The sequence below is a fragment of the Ostrinia furnacalis genome, unplaced genomic scaffold (assembly GCF_004193835.3).
Source record: "Ostrinia furnacalis isolate ACB-3 unplaced genomic scaffold, ASM419383v2 OfSCF7311, whole genome shotgun sequence".
Taxonomy (NCBI): domain Eukaryota; kingdom Metazoa; phylum Arthropoda; class Insecta; order Lepidoptera; family Crambidae; genus Ostrinia; species Ostrinia furnacalis.
The window spans coordinates 770083-790939 of NW_021137550.1; the positions used below are offsets into that span (position 1 = coordinate 770083).

Below are 20857 nucleotides of genomic sequence, written 5' to 3' on the forward strand. Positions count from 1 at the left end.
TTTTACAAACGGCGTCGTCAGTTCACAAACGCTCGCTGCTCTATGAAATGCCGAAGTCAAAATGTAAATTGCCTGGGCACTTTATAATATGCCAAAACATTTGATAGCCAATTCAATTGCTGTTTACAAAATGCCGCGGCAAATTGAAGTATTTAGTTCTTTTTCTTACCACGAGAGGCGCTGCTAATCAAAACAAGAAAAATGGCGTCGAGTCGTGGTGTTGTGATACAGAAAACAGTNTTGTCTTCTGTTATATTTTGTGGTTGGCGCCACAGATATGGATTAGAGGTTGGCGCCAGTGTAGATTTAGGTGATTTAGATATACTGGCAATAACATCACAATACGAACTTAACACTCGCCAACCTGTGAGGGCAGGTGAGGTGAGTTTGTTTTGTAATAGATTTCTATTCTAGAGGTAGGTGGTAGGCAGGAAGGAAGAATACCAGAGAATAAATAAATAAAAAACATTATATGAAAATATTTATTTACAAACTTAAGAATAGGCAGGTTAATGTTTACAATACCTAATAAATCAATGACTGCAGTTGTTTCTATTTCAACAAGTTTAAAAATATCTACGTGTCTCTATACTTATGTAATACTATATTGTCTACATTTGTAATGTTCAAATTGAAGAATACAAAACGAAAACAATAGTTTACTCAAAAACACCCTTATTAATAAAAGTGACACCCTAGTTGAACTCTGGTCTAAATTATTGTCATATATTATGAAAATGTAATCTCATTCCAGTGTTCATCCCGGGTGTAACTTTTGTAAGGGGGTTACTTAGTTAATGTAAAAAAACACTATCTCTACGTCAGTTATTATACCTACTTAATCTCAGACCGATTGGATATTATAGTCAATTAATAATGTTTTGAATCGTCCACGGTTAAGAAATTAAATAAAATGCATTGCCGGACTAAAACGAAATGAAAATTTTCCATAAGTAGGTACTCTTAACTCAAGTATTCCTAAAAGGTATTGAATTCTGTAACAGCAAATGTTTCAGGCACCCAGAGTTTAAAAGATGTCATTAATGGAAATACTCTTGTATCTAAACTTACGAGTACATCCAAAAAGACAAGTTTCTTTTCAAATATTGAGCGTAATGATTTTCATTGCTTTAATTGAAAACCAAATTTCTATTTCGTATTCACATAGCACTACTCGTAGAAACATCAACCCTATTTTAATGTGTAATTAATACCTAACAATTACTACTTATGGCAGTTCGTAATTACTATTATAATAAAATAAATAAATTATTTTAAATCTACAAAAACATAAATCTAAATCGGAAATGTATGTGCAATTTACGTTTCTGGGATTTCTTTGGTTAACATGTCTATTGAATTGTATTAAAAATGATAAGTATTGTGGAATCAATGAGTATTGGACCTTAAAAAGTAACAAGTACTATTTTATTCATTACTAACTTACTTTAGTACCTAGTACTCAAGTAGGCAAGTAATAATTAAGTACCTAACTATGATGTTTTCAAACACTCAACCCAATTTTAAACCTGTAAGTAATTCGATTAATGTAAATATTGATTTACAAAATGTACTCTATGATGTAGTTTCTCTAACATGTCTCCGGCTATCAAAAGGCAGTCTATTAGAAACATTGTTGTTTAACGGAATCCCGTGGTTTAGAGAAAGAACTTTGGTGACTATGTTTAAATCTTCATGGCTTCTGCCATTAAGTCCTGTTTGAACTAGCAGCTGTTTTAACTCTGAGTCCGGGTTGAACTGATTTGCTCTATTTGAAGGAAAAAAACGGTTCGAAGTTATAGGATTGAAGGTATTAAATCGGTTGTAATTTTGATTATTATTGTTATTATTGAAACCAAAGTTACCGACTCCACTCTCTTGACGGAAAACACGGTGACCTTGCTTCTGCCCGAACGGGTCAGCTAAGGGTCTCAATTGATTTGAATTTGGTCCTTGATGAAAATTTTGGATGGTGTTTGGCTGTAAAAAGTTGCTTATTCCTTGTGGTAGATGATTTTCTTGCAATGGAAACTGAACTGGTTGCTGACTGCGTAAATGAATTAAAAAGTCAACTGCTTCACGGTTAGGTAATTGTTGTTGATTTGCTACTAAATTATTTTGTTCTAAGGATACACTCGGTTGAATTGTAACTTGTGCGTTTTGAGGTCGAATAACATTTTGGTTTAAAAATTGGTTTTGCTGGGAAGTTTTCTGCAGTCCTTGTAACTGGAAGTTATTATTATCCAAATTGTTAGCTTGAAGTTTTTGTTGGTCAGCGAGTAGTTGTTGCCTTTTTAATTGGTCTTGATTAAATAGCAACTGTTGCTGTCTTTGAATTTCTTTCTGCTGCAAAAGAAATTGTTGTTTTCGTAACAATTCTTCTTGCTGTCTTTGCTGAAGCTGAAGTAACCGGAGCTGTTCTTCAAGAATTCTCTGTTTTTCTTCCAATTGTTTCTGAAGTGTCAATTGCTGGCCGATAAAGTCTGGTTGTTGTACATTATTAACATTTAGATGTGGTAGAGTATGACGATTAAATTGTTGAGGAACTATTTCAGAGGGCAGACTTGTAGCAGACAATGATTTTAATGGATCTTGACCGCTCGTTTGCTGGAATATCGGTATTACTTTCTTCGGTAGTCCCTGCGCATCTTGATGGACAGTAAAAGCGGCTACTAAGGGAGCTTGAAATACTTGAACGTCCCTTTTGTCGACCTCCTCAATATTTTCGCCATCATCATTGTGCGTCGGTTTGGGCGTGGTCGTGGTGGTCGTGGTGGTGGTCGTCGTCGTGGTGGTGGTTGGCCTTGGCACTGGCTTTGAGGTAGATATTTTGTTGGCTTCACTACTGCCTTTAGGCGTACTTTGAATACTTCGCACTTGCTGAACGTTAACGCCGCTTTCCCTTGTCTGGAAAATTTCACTAAACGTAGATTGTGTCGGGAGAGTTGCTGTCACATGATTCTCAACATTTCCAGCAGTTGTGCTTAAAATTGATATTTTATTATCTATTAATGTCGGTGTTACATTCGTAGAGTTAGCGAAGGCCGCTTGTCCGTTTACGACGAATGAATGAATTTGTATTTCTTCTTTTTGTTCTGGGGGTTGGAGAGTTTCTGATGGTTGCTCTTGTGTTCTGAAAAACGAGGAATCCACCGTAGATGATTCCTCCGTCGTGTCTGCACCAGTAGTTAAGTTTTCGCTTTCTTCTAGTTCGCTTAACGCCTTCAGTAGAGCTTTTCTAATGTATGGATCAAGCCTTACAGAGGGTTTCTCATCTATGTTGTTAATTTTGTCGTTAATTATATCGGTAGTTTGTTCTTGCGCCTGCGTCGCTATTGACAGCAAGGCAACGGAGATTAACGCCAACACCTGAAAATAATAAAGAAGACTCATTAAAGATAGACATACGTATGCTACGTACCTAGCTTTAGTGCCAATATTAACAATAGAGTAGGTACTCTTTCGGATTTAGGTATTTTTTTATAAGATTAAAATTTAATAAAAACACTGAAAAACAATATAACCCTAAAGAAATGAATCATTGAAGTCTACATTGAAAAACCTTAACATTCCATCTCGATTATATGCCATTAAAATATAAACTTTTTTCCCAACTTTGCGTGCATAGCCGGCGCCAGCGCCCCGAGCGATCTCTGTACGATTGCTACAGCTGCACTTCCATGTTTCCACGATCTTAATGTTTTTAGACGCGTTCGGTTACATTGTTTGTGTAATGTGGAACAATGACTGTTTTCTTACGAGTCGATTGCACAACTAGTATCGTCTCCCCCTGGCTCTACGTGAAAGATGATACCTCGTATTTTAAGAATATGTAAACCTTTATTCCCATTACATCTTGCTAACCGCCTGTGTTAGATCTAGAAACTGCGATAAGTTTCGCGAATAGTTTCGTAATTAGGTCGTAGTCGTCATGGGACTGGATGCACTAAACGAATCTCATTGTTTAGATGAGACTCGATTTTGCCTGGTCGTGTAAAATGTCGTCAGGCAGAAAAATAATATATTCGTAACGCCATTTTATAAAATGTACGATAATAATTAGTATGTCCGCAGTTGCGTGTGGACTAAATTGCCTTCGAAATAGCTACAAGTTAGAAAATGTTACGTTTTAGAGGCATGTTAATTTCGAAATTAAATCAAAATATTCGATAGCGATAGGTACATGTTCTTGAGGTGTACCTACATAATTAAATAATGCTTACACTATCCGCACCCATTAACTCTCTGCCCTTACATTGTAGAACAAGCTATTAACAATGCATCACATTAGAGTGATCGTATGCTATGATTATACAACTACCTGTTTATGACAATGCCTTGTACTTATCAATCCACTAATACTGATAATTAATCATATTGTTGGTTGAAGCTATTGTTTAGTTCTACTATCACAATCCGTATCGTGAGCACGAGCCTTTTGTACTTAGATCAACAACCGGCCGTCGGTCCTATTGAAATGGTCACTTTTCTCATTCTCTTTAAATTAAACTTTATAATGATTGATGGATGGATGATTTTTTATAGAATTACGAGTATTTTTTAATTTGGCCTTTCTGTAAAAATGGTTTTGTTTTGATTTCTTTCATGGAGGTAAGTTTTTAATTCCGAGGCGATTAAGCCTTATAAAAACTGTTTTTGATTCCTGATCACTATCCAGTAATTATGTATGGTGAATGCGTATGCTAACATTTTCGATAACAGAAAGGTTAAGAGGTCTTCCATAATTGGATATGGTCTATTGCAATTGTTTACAATATTACATGGTTAATCTAGCATTTCGAATTGTTATGGGCATGTGGACGTGTTTGATTTACGTAATATTCTGCTATGTATTCAAAAACATTAACACTGAAGTGTTAGATAGTACGAGTATACCTATTAAATGTCCATGTAATATTATGCAGAGCATAATATTATTTATTGTAGGTATGGTAGGTACAGACAGTTCTAGACCATGATTACATGTATGTGATCAACTTTCAGTCAAATGTAAATAAACCACGTTATTTATTTACACAAAAAAAATCGACGATATGTCTACAAATGTGGTGCCCAACGTGGTGTTTAAATAAACATTACAATTAATCATAAACACGCGCTAAGACAATTCAATTCTATACCTGGCTCAATCGTGATAAAATGAAAAGCATTATTAAACAGGTAATTATTTAAATTAGCGGATGACAGGGTGCCCCCGGCTACTAGTTGCAAAACCGCCTATGTGATATTCGTACCTCTATATAATAGCGCACTTTCACCTCTCAAGTAAGTCACGGAGATGGCTCTGAGCCTCGACGAATGTCAAAATCAATACGGCGCGCGCGCACCCACACGCGTGACATAATCCTGCGACCTGCGACGACACCAGTTTTTCTTTGCGAAATGCTTTGTGTACTTAAGTATCATAAATGTCAAATAAACTCAAAATATTGTGCAACTGCTTAGAAAAACCGCATTGTTTGTTTTTATGTACATGAAGTACATGAACTATAAGAACCTTACATTTTATTTGGCTTGACGTAGAAATTCTTTTTCAATAAAGTAGTGCCTAGTAGTACTAGGTGCCTAGTAAAGGGTTACTGTTTTTATTTCTGCATTTAATAAGTTGTTTGCAAACTCTACCAACTCCACTCTCCCATTTCTTCAGACGAGTATGTTTCATTATCGGCACTTATTTCCATAAACATTCCATTCGAGTAGGAGACATGTTATGACATAACAATAAATATAAAAATTCGCGATTGTACGAGAACAATTCTGTGCATTTTAATAAGTTTAAATGTGCTGCATCTTTATGACTCTTTAGTCAGCTTGCGCAACAATATATTTTAGAAGACTCATTTTAATGTCACCGGACATTCCAACTTGAATGGCAGAAAGTCCATCTATCACAATTATATGTAACAATAACCTGCAAGGAATGTGATTTATAGTCTTGATAATAACGGAACTTGCCGATTTCGTCGCAGGCTCTTCCTAACGAATCTGAACAAATTTTGAAGTCATCACTTTCGAAAATGATGCGAAATTTTATAGCACTAATTTGGAGACGATGCCGCGATGGTGCCATTATGTTTCTTTGAGAAATACAAAATGCGTTAATCAAGGTAACCTTGCCTTGGATTTTATAAAGAGTTAGGTAGGTAAATATAGTTAAAACGTAATGTTTATTTTATTTGAATATGCATAACAATTACGTTAATTGTAAGCATTTACCCAAAATTATGCAATTTCATTGTGATATTAATCATAGACTTCATTATATAAAAATATTTCAAAACCTCATTTTCAAGATTTTAGATAAATTTATTTAAACTTTTTTTGAACTCGTATTTATTAAGTTTTAATATGTATACTACCTACTGTCCGTGTCATAAATGAATAATGCCCAACATCATAACTTCTTAGTATATGATTGATGAGCAAAGGTTTAAGGTGACAGCATTTCTATCAATTGAACGAGACTCTACATCAGGGGTGGCCAACTTCATTAGACATAAGATCTACTGTTTACTAACGAAACTCTGGGCGATCTATCACTTAGGTACATATTTCTTGAAATCTTAAATGAAACAGCTTAGTTTAGTACACAATCTTGTAGTATTTTTTCGATCGACCGGTTGGCCACCCCTGCTCTACATCATCATTTTTGGTTTTGTACTTACACATTTAACACTTTAATTTGGTACTTTATAATGGAAAAAAAAACATGAAATAAAAGGAAATTAGAAAATCCTGTACCTACACCTACTAGGTATGACTCAATACAACCTATGACTATAAATCTACCTTAGTACTTTGCGGCAAAATTATTCAGATTGCTTTCTTCTCTTCGCTTCGAGAAGTTCGAGATCAGATTACCACGTTGAACCGAAATTAGATGACTTAGCATATCGGCGGTTGTGCAAGAACATTAACATTTGGTCCTCAGTGGCTAAAGGTGAACAAATTATTACATATAGTGGTACTTACATATTATAACGTGATGATAATTGATTCATTAAATAACTAGGAAGTTAGAGTGGGTACGAGTATGCGTTATACGCGTTGTAGTGAAATTATGTTGATAGAATGAAATGTATATCAGTGACAGTGAAGTATGTATATCAATAGCTAGTTACATCGTTTCCAAAATATGTATTTGTTATAGGAAAAACTTTACAATAAATCACCGTGATTGAGTCTAATAGAAAGAGTATCTACCTCTATTATCTACTTGCATTTTTAAATCTTTAGTTATTAAAATAATTCAATCAATATGATTTTTTGCAATGTGATTTGTGATTTAGTAGGTCACAACTGCCACAAAACTTAAATCGCGATTAGATAACTTTTTAAGGAAAATTAAATTGACCCGAAGCCCCCAAGTAATTGTAGGCGTACCTCAACTTGTCATATGGACCCATCTAACTATGTCATACATATTGCACACAATAGCTTTAATTGCATAAATCATGTCGTCATTGTCAACATAGAAGGAAATTCGCTTTTAACTTCAAAGATTAGCCTTTCGTACAACAAAGGATTTCATGTTCGATACCAGGGTTCAATCATTTATTGACAAAGATACTCATTGTATTGGTCTTCTGTCCGCATGAATAGGCTTTGAATGCATAATTTGCTTAGTATAGTACGCGTTAGTTAAAGTTTAGCCCCATGACACGACATGTATACTGACACTAATCATTAGTTACACCGCCTTTGACTGGCAAGCGATCGTTTATAACTGCAACAACTACTTTGTGTTTAATTATGTTGTCACCCAGTGATTTAGTGAACCCTAATGAAGCTCGGTTAATTCATTGACGAATTATCTTAATTATGAGCATTTCAATGCAAATACGTAACTTAATTTTTGAATATGTGTTTTTTATGTTGCAGCTTTTGGTTAGGAGTGCGTTTCGCTTTCAAATAAGCATTTATAGGAAAGTTTTCTCACGTTAGTTGTGATAAATGTCAAAGGTGCGAAGTAACAAGAGGCTTTTGACTTCATTCGACTGTCAATCTTACTTTTGTGAGCATCGTTGATCAATCTCCACTTAATTTTTAACTCGTGTACTAAAGTAATAATTAATGTGACTTGGCAAAAGCTAAAATCTTTGATAGAGTCTCATAGAGACTTGTTAGAGATTACAAGATCTACCTAAACCAAGCATAGGTTTATAAATATAGACCTCTTGTGTACTTCTTTGTACTCTACATTTATATAAGGTTTTGGCAATCTTTTGTGTTAATGGACGTGAATGTAAGTTTGTAACTGTTTTAGCTTTGTCTAATAAATTGTTAACTATGATACGAAACGCAATAAGCTCTTTCCTAGTATTGCAAAACTACCTATCTAAGTACTGTTGTTACATCTCCGAACTACTTTTCACCATCATGCGTTAGATAGGAGGAGGGCATAAAAAATTACCAAATACTTGAAGGAAAGCGGGTAACGGTGACTATGTACCTATCAACTGCCTTTGTACAGCTTCCCAACTTAACCGTGATTTATTATGAACTCGAACAATCGATAAACTACATGATCCGTATTGAACTCTAGACTTTTCCAGATGATTTGCCATCTGTTTGACCTTTCACGATGGCCCACTTGTTCACTGGGCATGTGCTCCTGAAGAATTTATTGCAGTCACCTATCATTATAAATCATCATACTTATCCTCTGCATAAAGGTAGGTAGTACCTAGGTACAGACGATAGCACATTAGGTTATACATTTTTGATGCAATATCGCCCCTATAATAACTATATAAGACCCCACAGTGTTTAGCTTGATATACTGTCGTCCGTGCCTAACAAAAAGAAAATTGGGAATGATTGCCTACCCACTCGATTGAATGCTTACAAAAAGGTACAGTTACGACAGTTGTTTCATAGACATCAAACGCATTGTGTAAGCTGTTAACACGGTCAAATCCCGGAGTGGCTGATATAATTACACGAAGAGGTAAGCGCCGCAAGCTCCTGCCTGACATCACTGCCCTGCTATTACACCAAAACAATAATAATTACTTGTTATAGCTATAACGAGGCAAGTTCCATTACTCTATAAAGTATTGCGCCACGCATGTCGTGCGCCTATTCAATTAAATCAAAACTTTAATTGATTTATTTCATGGGCTGTGTAAGCTCAACAGTTTTTGCAACCGAACAACCACTTGTAAATTGCCAAATTAGGTATAACAAAGCAATCTGTTATAACTTTTGGAAGACAATTTTTGTTATAGATGTGACGTGATGCAGGACATGTCTTGCTATTAAGCTGCTCAAGACCTGTTTCGGAGACTTCAACAACGAACATGTAAAAGCAAGCAGAAATTGGAAAATATACCTAAATAGGAAATATTTAGTAAGTATGCCGCAGCGTTACGAGCAATAAAACAAAGCGATTGTCAATGGGCGGCATTTGCGAGGCTTTCTACGGCCGTGCAATTCTCTGCCCCAGGCGCGGGCAGGGGACTACTACACAGGTCTAAAATATTGTCCATTTAGAGTGATGATGTTACATGGCCAACTAAAGTTTGATATAGGATTAAGCATTGAATACTATCATTAGTTTATGAAATTACGTAGCTCAGATGCTACGATTATCTAATGCTACGAAATTATGGCACTATAGTTAGTCGTTCGTCCTTTGTTCATCATCAATCTTTTTGTGTGCAAATCGGTTTGACCGTAATAAAAAATGAAAAAATCAAATTATTACAACAATGGTTGCCAATTCCTACATTTTGGGAATTTCGGCCATAGACTGAAATCATAACGAGTAAGTAATGAACAAACAAAGTACCCATCAGAAGTAGGTAATTTAGAGCATTTTCACTGCCCCGTGTAAAACCTGCATTAATTACAGCCCTTAAGTCATAGTAGAGCTGCTACAACATGAACATGATAGAGTGCGGTAATGCTTCTTACGAAATACACTTTGTGGCATACCGCGAAGTAAATTATGGCATAATGAGCACATGTGATTCAATTATTCATCATAGAGATTTACTGGAATTAAAATGTAATATAACTTAATTTGCATGATGTACCTAAGTATTTAATTAGCTGAAAGCATTTATTCGCTGGGTGCGAAGTACTAGGTGGGGGGGACATAATCTATCGCAGCGCTCATGGTGGTCAAAAGTAGAAATAATGTTAGCTCTGTCATCAGATGTATCTGTCAATGGCAAAGCGATTCTACATAATACATTTTAATATCATTAATTAATCGCATGAAAAGGGTCCTACTGGGAACTTAAATAAAAGAGTGGACTGTATTTCGATAGGGCTGTTTTAATAGCCGTTTACAATTTGGAAATAACTAAACTATACAACGTTGTAGTACAAAAATGAGTCACAGTAGTTGTTGTGCACAGATGTTTGCCTTATGATGAGAGCGTGAATTATTGAACTCTGCCCTTGTTTTGTTCTTAATTCTTCTACATCTCGGACTTGTCCAGCCAATACCAACAACTTTCCTTTAAATACGGTTTGTGGTTGGAATTTGATATTGTAACTCTCACAAACCCGGTCTTCAAAACGATACTCATTTCGATCTGAAAACGATATTTAATTTATTACTAGCGATACAGAAACATTTAAATATATTTACTGTTATATAATGAAACCGTTAAAGTAGCTTTTTCTTTTTGTTTTACTGTAAAACTACAACTATAAATGAAGTAAACAAACCCTGACACAATCAAAATTAAACACACTTTTTGGACTTACCTCATTTGATTTGAATGACCAAAATGATTTCAAAACCTTTTTTCCACCCAAATCGTGGTATCACAACAATTTATTAGTTGAAAATATTTGTTATTTTTTCATTTCGATATTTTTTCACAAATATACGACCTAAATGTCAATGTGACAGAGCCCACAAAGTTGTGGACGCTAGTTGGCGCTGTAATCGTGCACGGAGCCAATAACACACGCCATGTTTCGTTTTCGGTTTGTTAGAGATTTTGGGAATCTACTTGATTGATCCTTGTAGGACATTATGATCTTCACTTTCCATCAGATGAGATGACCTTCCCAACTATGGTTTAAAAAACTTTTTACACAAAAATGTTCCATACTTTATTGTACCATTTTCAACTCCGTGTAACCGGTACTATTACAGAGTTGTTTAGCAGATATTGGTTTGACGTGGAGACGATAATATCTTGCTACAACTTAACAATAGCTTAACCGTTCAACGATTGTAGGCGCATGAATTTCTCTAACCGTTATGCTTATCACTCAATTTGCATATATCAAAACAGTTTAAGTAATTACTTCAGAGGCAACTCACCGCGGGTTTTTTACGAAATTCCTTGCGTAAATTTATTACAAGTGAATACGTAATTAATGTCGATTGCTGATGTGTGAACTATGACTTAACTATCATAAACTGCGGTGATCCATAATATTTCGCTTAATTGGACTCTGCACGAACCAAAGAATCCTAAATAATTAAAGTTGCATGGTGATTGCGTTATTATTTCTACATAGGTACACTAGCCAGAGCCTTATATGTATTATATTTTATATTGTCGTAGCACTTTACTACTTAAGTACTATTATCCCTTTATTCATTTTCCTTCTTATATATTTTTTTTTCAATGTAAATTATTTCTATTATTATTACGGTTTAGAATTTAGATAGTAAATTTCAAATGTATCCAATATTATACTGATAAAAAGCTTTGTAACACTAAGTAGGTATACGTTACGAATACTCTCATAGCTCGTAGCAGTTGATGTGAGCACAAAACGTGTGGTGAAAGATCCTTTCCCAAAGAAAGCGAGAAATGAATTTAATGTGGTGCACGTATCTATCGCACCGGTCGGCATCGCTTTGTAATACCTAAATAATAGGCATGCATAAAAGATGCGGTCGTGAGGGCAGCGCCGGCGCAGCTCTCCCTCCGTGACCCGCCGCATGCGATGCACCGATACCGACTGCGAGTAAACAACCTACCTACCTTCTTTTAATTGTGAAACTCGGAAACCCCGTGTTGTGAGCGTAAAAACGCTATTAACCCAACAAAGCAGTGACTAATGTTACACAAAAAGCTGTCATTATCTTTTAAGATTGTAATCAATTTATTACACGCCATCTAGAGTCTTTAATGTACGAATTTGAATTCAAAACAGAGGACTGGACCATGGTAGTATGAGATCCCAATGAATATGCATACAAAAGATACGCTTTCGTTCGGATAGACGAGTCTAAAAGCGGATATGAACTTGTCTAAGCCCATATCGTACGTTACATAACTGCTACTAATTATGAAATGTTATCTATCAATAAGAGGTAAATAATTAGAGATCATTACGAAACATGTTATCATAAATATTTATAAATTAATATGAAAAAGGTCAATTTAACTGTGCCATACCATAATTAGGTTAAACTGTGATTGCTATATCTTTATTGCAATGTTATAAAAATATTGTGGTTTATCAGGTGCCTACTAGTGGAGTTATTTTGATAGAGATGCTTCAAAGCAGTTGACAGTCACCTGGCGCAGCACAGTGAAAGTTTACGTCATCACAACGTGCAGAATTTGCGTGAATTGGTATTTCTAGAATTGTGCATAATGTTGTACTATGCATGTAGCTAACGCAGAAATTAATGCCATGATCGCGGCAATTGAGAAACACCTTTCAAACACCGCCATATGTAAAAGCAGTAATGATAGCTTGCAATACAATCAGGAAATATGCAAAACTGAAAATTTATAATTACTCAGTCAGTGCAGAAATTTTACGAGGCAACATTCTTGCTAAATAGCATCGTTATTATTATGTCAGAAGATGATTTAGTAAAGGAAACAGTATTCAGTGAGCTGACACATATTGCTAAAGTTTCCAGCGTGAGAAAACGGCAACAGAAGCTTATCTAACAGCATGCTCGCGTGACTGGCCCGGGATGGCTCCGCGATCCGTCAGCAGTCTATCATAAAAGTATTTATAGACAGAGCCAAAAGAAACTAACTACATATTTTACAAACGCCGAATAACATTGAAACCGAACTGTTTATGTCTTTATTGATAAGATCTTATCTTAGTTGCAAAGTGAAATAATGTTGAGGTTACTGTATACCTACCTAAGTTTTAATTTAAAATATAATATTATTTTTTAAAGTCTATTTTGTAATGTTTTGTTACGTAGCTATTTCCGAGATTGTAAGCTCTACCTTAAACTGGCTCTATACGTATGATTAGACAGGCCCGTGACCTATCAGGGAAAGGCCCTTGTAGTAAATGTATTGTGGGGCTAATTCCATCGCTGGCGGAACGAGTGCAATTTTCAGTAATGATGCTGGCGAATATAATGAACAGAAATGAGTATTGCTTGTACATGACAGCAGCTTCTTTGTTCCATAACATATAATAAGCTCCAGAAGATAAGAGCAACGACCTAAAATAGCATTTTCAAAATACTTTTTAAATCTGGTACATACATCTATACTTATTAAAATTTTAAATCTTAATTTATACTTATTTAACTTTATTAATACCTATGTAAAGTACATAATTTCGTCTAATTAATAAAATTACACTCTAGTTGAACTCTGGTTTAAATTATTATTATTTAGTACGGAAATGTAATTTTAATCCAGCGTTCGTCCCGGGTGTAACTTTTTATTAATAAGGGGGATTATGTAAATAGCCTTATAGCCATTATCCATTAAAATATCTACCATTATATTTTAAAGTGACATATTAGTCAAAAATATTTCTTTAGCATAACGCCTCTGCATGGAAATGAGAATAAATTGTACCTGCTTGGAGTTCGTTACTTTGTCTGTCTAAATATGGGCTCGTTACCATATCGGTAAATAGGCTCTATATATCGGTCGTGTGACAGACATGACCCAAGTTATTTATAATAGTAACTTGAGTTAGCTCATCGCTGTGATATCGGTCAATGCTGTCCATGAATCATAATAATATATCAAAGTCAGGAATTGGTTCAACCAGATCTAACGTTGTCACGACACGATCATACAAGAGTCATGGTGCCGATATTGCAATACGCATGTTCCACAAACGTATAGCAAATGGTGTATTATACTATCATTCCGTTTGATTAATATTCATACGATCTGAAACAGACTGAATGTATTAAGATTTCAGATACAAGTTTAAAAAAAGAAAATTTATTACCTAGATAAAAGTGAACTACTAAAGAATAAAAATTACAAATTGGTAAGAAAAATTTGGAATATTGCCTTTGATTTAATATGTATTTTACTATTTCAAGGTAATAATTAGTCAGTTAATATTAAAATTCACATACTAACGAAACCAAAGTTGTCAGTGTTTGTTCACTCATATTGTTGTGCTTATCACTAAATGTAATTTGGCTCATTTGCGGGATACCCGTGAGAGAACACTTTGTTCTCTTCCATTTGACTCTGGTCAATATCTGCGGTTTGCGACATCTTATTATTAAGCCTAGTTATGTTTGAGAATTGTTGTTTGCCCTAGAATGTACAATGCGTTACAATGCACGATCGTTAGTTATCAAAGAGGTTCGGCGCTTATCTGAATACGCCTCATTGTCTTTACGCTACGGCCTAATTAGCCAACCTTATTGAGTAATGAATTGAATGAATGGTGCATTGAGCGTAAATTCTTAGTTAAGTTGTAGATGTGTGGGTAGAGCTTTTGATTCAATGAAATGTAGCCTTATTTCTTATAGAAAATCAAGTGTCATCGCGTTCTTGCTTCGTTCGGTGATACATATCAGTGTATCTACCATGAGTTTACGTTAGGTGTGCTCGCTAGCGAGTACGTCAAAAATCTCTATGAAGATTTTGTTTCTTGAAAGTAGCCGCTAGGGGCGCTGCACAATATATCATACTATTAATGTCATTTTTTTACGCAGTCGCTAGCGAGCACACGTAACGTAAACTCATGGTAAGCACACTGAAGTATACGTACTACATAGTATGTTTTTTTAACAATTTAATAAAATAGTGTGCACGGGCATATGTAACAAACATCAAATCAATACATTACAATTTGATTAGCCACAGTCATAATTTTTTAATACTTATTTTACCGTTACAAAATTAATTTATTCATACCAGCCTACGTATTAGGACACGTTTCATAAGTCACATGTGTATAGGGCATTAATGTCGTAACTATCAATTAATTGGAAGAAATGAGGCTGATGAAAATTAGAGATAAAAATAACATGTCTTCTGCATAATTAATCGGTCGCCACCCAGTCTGGTGTCTCGCATTAGATTAAGCTCGAACAACCCATTCATGCCCATTCACAAACTCGTATTTGTATCTTTCTGGTGCTAATATCGACAGACTATTATCTAATCTGAAATCTGTCTTTCACTTCCTTAATGTCGCCACGATATATTTGAATATAGATCCGCAGACTCACAATGGTTGTGATTTGCAGTGTCGTCTGGGTCATTCAGACTTAAACTACTACTCGGAGGATGATTGGCGTATTTAGTTTCAGCTTCGTTTATAATCTCGTGTACGTAAGTTGTATTCTCGCAAGATGGTGGTTTGAAGGCATTGTTCGCTTTGCACGCTTGAGCTGGCGGCAATATCGCTTAGGATAATGTTTTAGCCCAAGGTAGAGTAGCATAAACACATGTTCACACAAATCGGATAGTCAAAGAGTCAGTAAACACATTGTCAAAGATGTTATTTACCATGTACTTTTACCGGATAGCTCAAAGACACAAAAATAGCACTTATTGAAACTATTTTAGAATCCACACTGTTTAGCTAAAATATGCTGTTGTCTGTAGTACAGACTGTACATTTGACGACAAAATATGACCAAGGTCAAAACAATACCTAGGCATTGTCCAGTGATTGACAGTCTCTAACAAGTGTGAAATCAAGTTATTCCGCTAATGGTTATCCAATGGATTATCCATGTCCGGTTCTCATCTATTTTGAATTAAACTGTTTTCCCATAACATATCGATCCACTTGTGATTCCATATTTTCAGTTTTGAGTTATAAACAAAAATCTCAACGTCCAAATTTTTTATTCACATCTGGGTTTAATAAGAAGATACCTAATAGTTACTCATTGCCGAGGAGAAATCAGAGGATTACTTTTAAAGTTTGTTATCGAATACTTCAATATTGGCACCCGCCCGGGGCCAAATTATTACATTCCTAAGGTGCAAAGATCACCTCGGGTTACCGGTCACGGTTTCAATTGAGAAATTACAACTAAGTACTCTAATCAAAGAATAGGCATCGTTTATCAATAAAATATCACGCGAAAAGGTGATGGTAATGAAATACGACATTAGGTTTATTTAATTGAAAAATTATTTCAATTAAATAAACCTAACCTAAACTAACCTACCTATTACGCTACAGCTGCAGCCTAAGAGTTACTTTTTGTGTTTCAGGTGCACTTATACAATCCATCATAGTCCATGCTGCTGGTACTGCATATAATACATTTTTGTTTCTGCATAGGTGGAAATTTCCATATTAAATTGTTTTATTATTAATTGAGGAATGTGGGCTGCACAATAAAGCAAGTTGCACAACTTACATAAGTCTAACCTTTGTAGTAACCGAAATAAATCAAGCTTGGGCAAACTTGTGAAGAGAAGTCCCCTCGGGCGTGTGGTATTTGGAGAGTGCTCCACAGGAAAGCAATTTGTAACGTTGGATAACCAAATCAGAGTTAGAAGCACAGGCCAAGGCTAAAATATACGTTGTTGAGGAACAAATGGTACAAGTTATTTATCATTGTCGAGTTAAACACATTAAAGTGCCTACTTCAATCTTCAAAGCTTTAACCAAATGCCATTTAGCGATATAATAATTATGATTGTCGACTAATTTAGAGTAAAAAAAATGAACTGATTATGAATATGATTGATGAGTTATTTTTAGATCGAAAGTTTTGTCTTTTTTTTTCTTTTCAAATACGATTATAGAAAACAGTTAACACAAAGAAACTATGCACAAATGTAAGTTAATCAGTGGTAAGAGATCGTGAGAAAAATATCAAAATTATATGGCTATCTCGGGCTTTCACTGTCTCACGGCAAGATGCTAGAAGAGTCGAGGTCTGGGAGCACGGCAGGTAGTTTTTACTATTGCGTCTATCTGATGTGCTCGACAAATTAGGCATTGTAATTAAAACCGTTTTTTGGTGGAAAATCCGTTTTATTTCTAGAGTTCATCTTTCATATACCTATTTAGTTTTCATTTGTATCTACCTACCATAGTGTACCTACTTATACGCTACAGTAGCATTTTCAGAAAATGATATCGCAATGTTTTCGTAGCAACAGTATAATTCATAAATTACTATTGACTATAAATTTATCATATGTTTTGAAAGATGTGTGAAGAACTTTATTTCTATTACAATCGTAAACATACGAGCATTTCAGTAAGTATTTGAGAGAAAATAGAAATGATAGTTTGTTATTAAAATGAAAAGCATTTATATCACTACGAAGCCCTTATACCTACTTTAGAAGGCAGCAAGGTTCAAAGGTAAGCCGTTAGCTTGAAGATAAGCTGGTTCGTTTAGTAAAGGCTTACTGGTTGCATTTCACCGAAGCTTTATTAGGTAACAGATCTCTACAATAAAGTAAGTCTCTCTTTTCTCGCTTAGATAGGTCTTCTATCAAATTTGAATGTTTTTATATGAGTGTCTTTCTCACTGTGTATCAAAAACAGGCATTTCCCTATAATTTAGTTCTTCAAAGTTTGCATTAGTATTCTATAATACCTGTTGCTATATTCTGAGGATAATAAGATCTCTTAAAACGTCACGAAGGTAGGTACAGAAAGCAGAAGTGGGACTAGGAAGCAGTAGTAAGTTCTACATTTTAGCAATTAAATAACATTTTAAAATTTATTTTAAACTTTAAAGAAAAGTTGATAATAATTCTAGAAACATCATTAGCGGAAACGTAAAAAGCTTTCTCACGCTTTATAGTTTGATACAAAGAAAACCATAAGTCTTTGTTATAAAATCAGCAAGCTATGGGTAAAAGTATGGGGCATTATATGCGTAGGCAGAATTAAGTCATTAAGTAGTTATAAATTGAAATCCAATTGTTAAGTGCGCAAGCTACTGCCATCATTATGTTGTTGTTGATTGTCTAGCCATTGTTTGATTGTATGTATGCATCTGCATTTACAATTACAACACTTTTCCTATTATACTCGTAGTACCAACTGTTCAAAGGCTTTTGTTTTTCAACAATCGCCTACATGACCAACATATTTTATTTGTTGATAATTATTATCCTTGATTTGTAAATAAATCTAGTCCAATGGAACTCCATTGAATATGCACTAAATATGTATAAACATTTTCTAACGTTTTACTAGAAAAGTTTTCATTAAAAGCAAATTAAGTGTTCGATCGTTTGGGATCTGATTCTGCGAATTCATTAAGTAATTTATATAAGTAAGTGTTGAAATGAAATACACGCGAGCGAAGTCACATGCAATCGCTATTTTATAAATAAAAACATACTACGAAACATAAACGATGAAATGCTGAAATAATACTACCTACTCGTATAATTACATTGACTGCGGTTATTAATAAAAGATTACTTAGCGATAAAAAGGCGAAAACTAAAGTGAAGACAGGTCTTGCAGATGTACTTACATAGCAATATTATTGCTGACGAATCCATAATCTCGCATTACGTATGTTGTCTAACGACAGGTAGGCAAGGGGCTTTGGGTCAATTAGTCGCATCCTTACATAATACGGCAAGTTGTCCTGGAGTAGGTCCTATCCGGCATGATGGCTACCAGTTTTGATTTACTGCTTAACGGCATATATTACAACCTACACGTAAACTTTTATGTGAAGAAAACTTGTTGGTATAGCTGGTATTATAGCATGAATAAAATCTAAGATTTTGTATAAAACACTATTTTATCAAATAAACTTGGATACTTTCGCCTAATATCTACAAAGAATTAGCTTACTCCATAAACATTAAACACCTTTAAATTGATTTCCTTAATTAAATTAAAATTGCATAAATGCACCAAAACACTAAAAATAGCTTGTCATCAAAGCTCATGTAAGAATCTAGTGTGTCCGTTACATAATGTACGATGTTAGTCAAATTACTTTTTATATTTGTTTATTTTCTGCTGTTCTTTCGTAACCAAAGAGATTAACGTTTTCAATAAATTCACGCATCGCTCGTACTACTCAGCTATGTCGTAAAATTTTATTTTACCTCCTCTACGGTTGTTCGGGTCTCAGTTGAGAATGAAATAGAGGAAGTCATAAGAGCTTTTTATTATACACTCGCTTAGTTTCGTTTGTAATATACACGCACTATAAGCTACTACAACCGGTACCTATCTGCTGCATTATAGGAAATATGATATGAAATTATAATGACAAATATACTCGTAAATGAATCGATTAATGGGACTCTACATTTTGGAAGATGTAATTTCAACCATATTGTATATTGCAACATAATTATGAGAAAAAAATTAAGTTAATGCATGAACATGTAACCTAGATAGTGCTAGCTTCAGATCCTAATACTTCATAGCGACTTCCGACAATTAATGCAAACGAGCAGATCGCATCATCACGTGCATTGCGTCACACGCGGGGAAAGTGCATCACTTGTGGATTTTTGATAAAAATGTCGTCAAAGGAAAAAACATAACGTCACTTTGGTGATGCAATGCTTATAACAAGCTCAACATAGAGAAGCTATTGTTTAGGTTTATCTTTGGGAAAATGGTCGAAATATGCAAAATAATTTCAAGACTTTTTATGTAATCACAACTTGCGAGTAAAAGACTTTTCTCTCAGATATGATCGAAGTTCTCACTTCCACATTCACGATTCTGTCAACCCTCCTTTGCCATTATCAATATCATAATGCACAAATAATATTCGGTCACCGCATCCATAAAACAATTCCGTAGCGACACTCGACCATGTAGTGAAAGGTTAAATTTCATTTGAATAATAAGCTATAATTTACTACGTGAGAGAAAACTCTTCGTCTCTTACAAATAGCCATATTAAAATAATAAAGGAGAATCAATTTACATCATTAACGAGGAACACTGTCGGTGCTTGTTCATCTTAATTGACTACATGTATTACCTAAAAATGTTAAATTAACAATGGTCCATAATCAGGTGCACTCCATAAACAATTTTAATTGATATTAAACAACTCTTGTAAAACACATTTCACAAAAAATGCGTATTGATAATTAATTAATTAAAACACGTTAACTCACTAATATAACATAAAAAGTCCAATTATGAACCATTGGGAATTAGCACTTAATGCTCACTATTATTAAGCACCTTTATGGTATAAACACAGGTACTCACAAGCCGCATGGTGTTGGTGTCGTCCTAGTCGGTAGTCGTTCCTGCGGTAAGCCTGGGCACCGTCACTCGCGCTGGTCCGTCGGTACGTACTGCGAGCCGCGGCCGCCGCCCCGCCAGCTCCACCACGGATTGTGTAAAATACCACATCCGAACGAGGATGTGACACTTTACACTGTTTACAAACCTGCCCCTCGTCAGTCATTGATGGTACGCGATATGTTATGTGAGGGAAACACATTAATTAGGTAGGTCGAGTTATACTCGTAGATAGAGGGGTCATCTCAAAAGCATCGTATAACCGAACCGCCTAGTATTCGATTTTTCAAAATACTCCCCAAACACACAAGTAAATAAAAAAAATGTAATACCTACTATAGGTATATTTTAGGTAATTACGAGTAAGACTAGTAATTAATACTACTGAAAACTTAAAGTTGCAATTTACAATGACATGATATACAAGTCACCTAGAGCTTAA

General features: G+C 34.9%; 1 protein-coding gene across 1 annotated transcript; it reads right to left on the bottom strand.

The window, feature by feature from the left end:
- Positions 1-615: 615 nt before the first annotated feature.
- Positions 616-20488, bottom strand: LOC114363803 (putative mediator of RNA polymerase II transcription subunit 26). The gene is made up of 2 exons (XM_028319628.1): positions 20380-20488; positions 616-3369 (listed from the first exon to the last, which is right to left on the bottom strand). The coding sequence occupies exons 1-2, from the start codon at positions 20386-20388 to the stop codon at positions 1576-1578; spliced, it is 1803 nt and encodes a 600-aa protein (XP_028175429.1). The 5' UTR covers positions 20389-20488; the 3' UTR covers positions 616-1575.
- Positions 20489-20857: the final 369 nt, after the last annotated feature.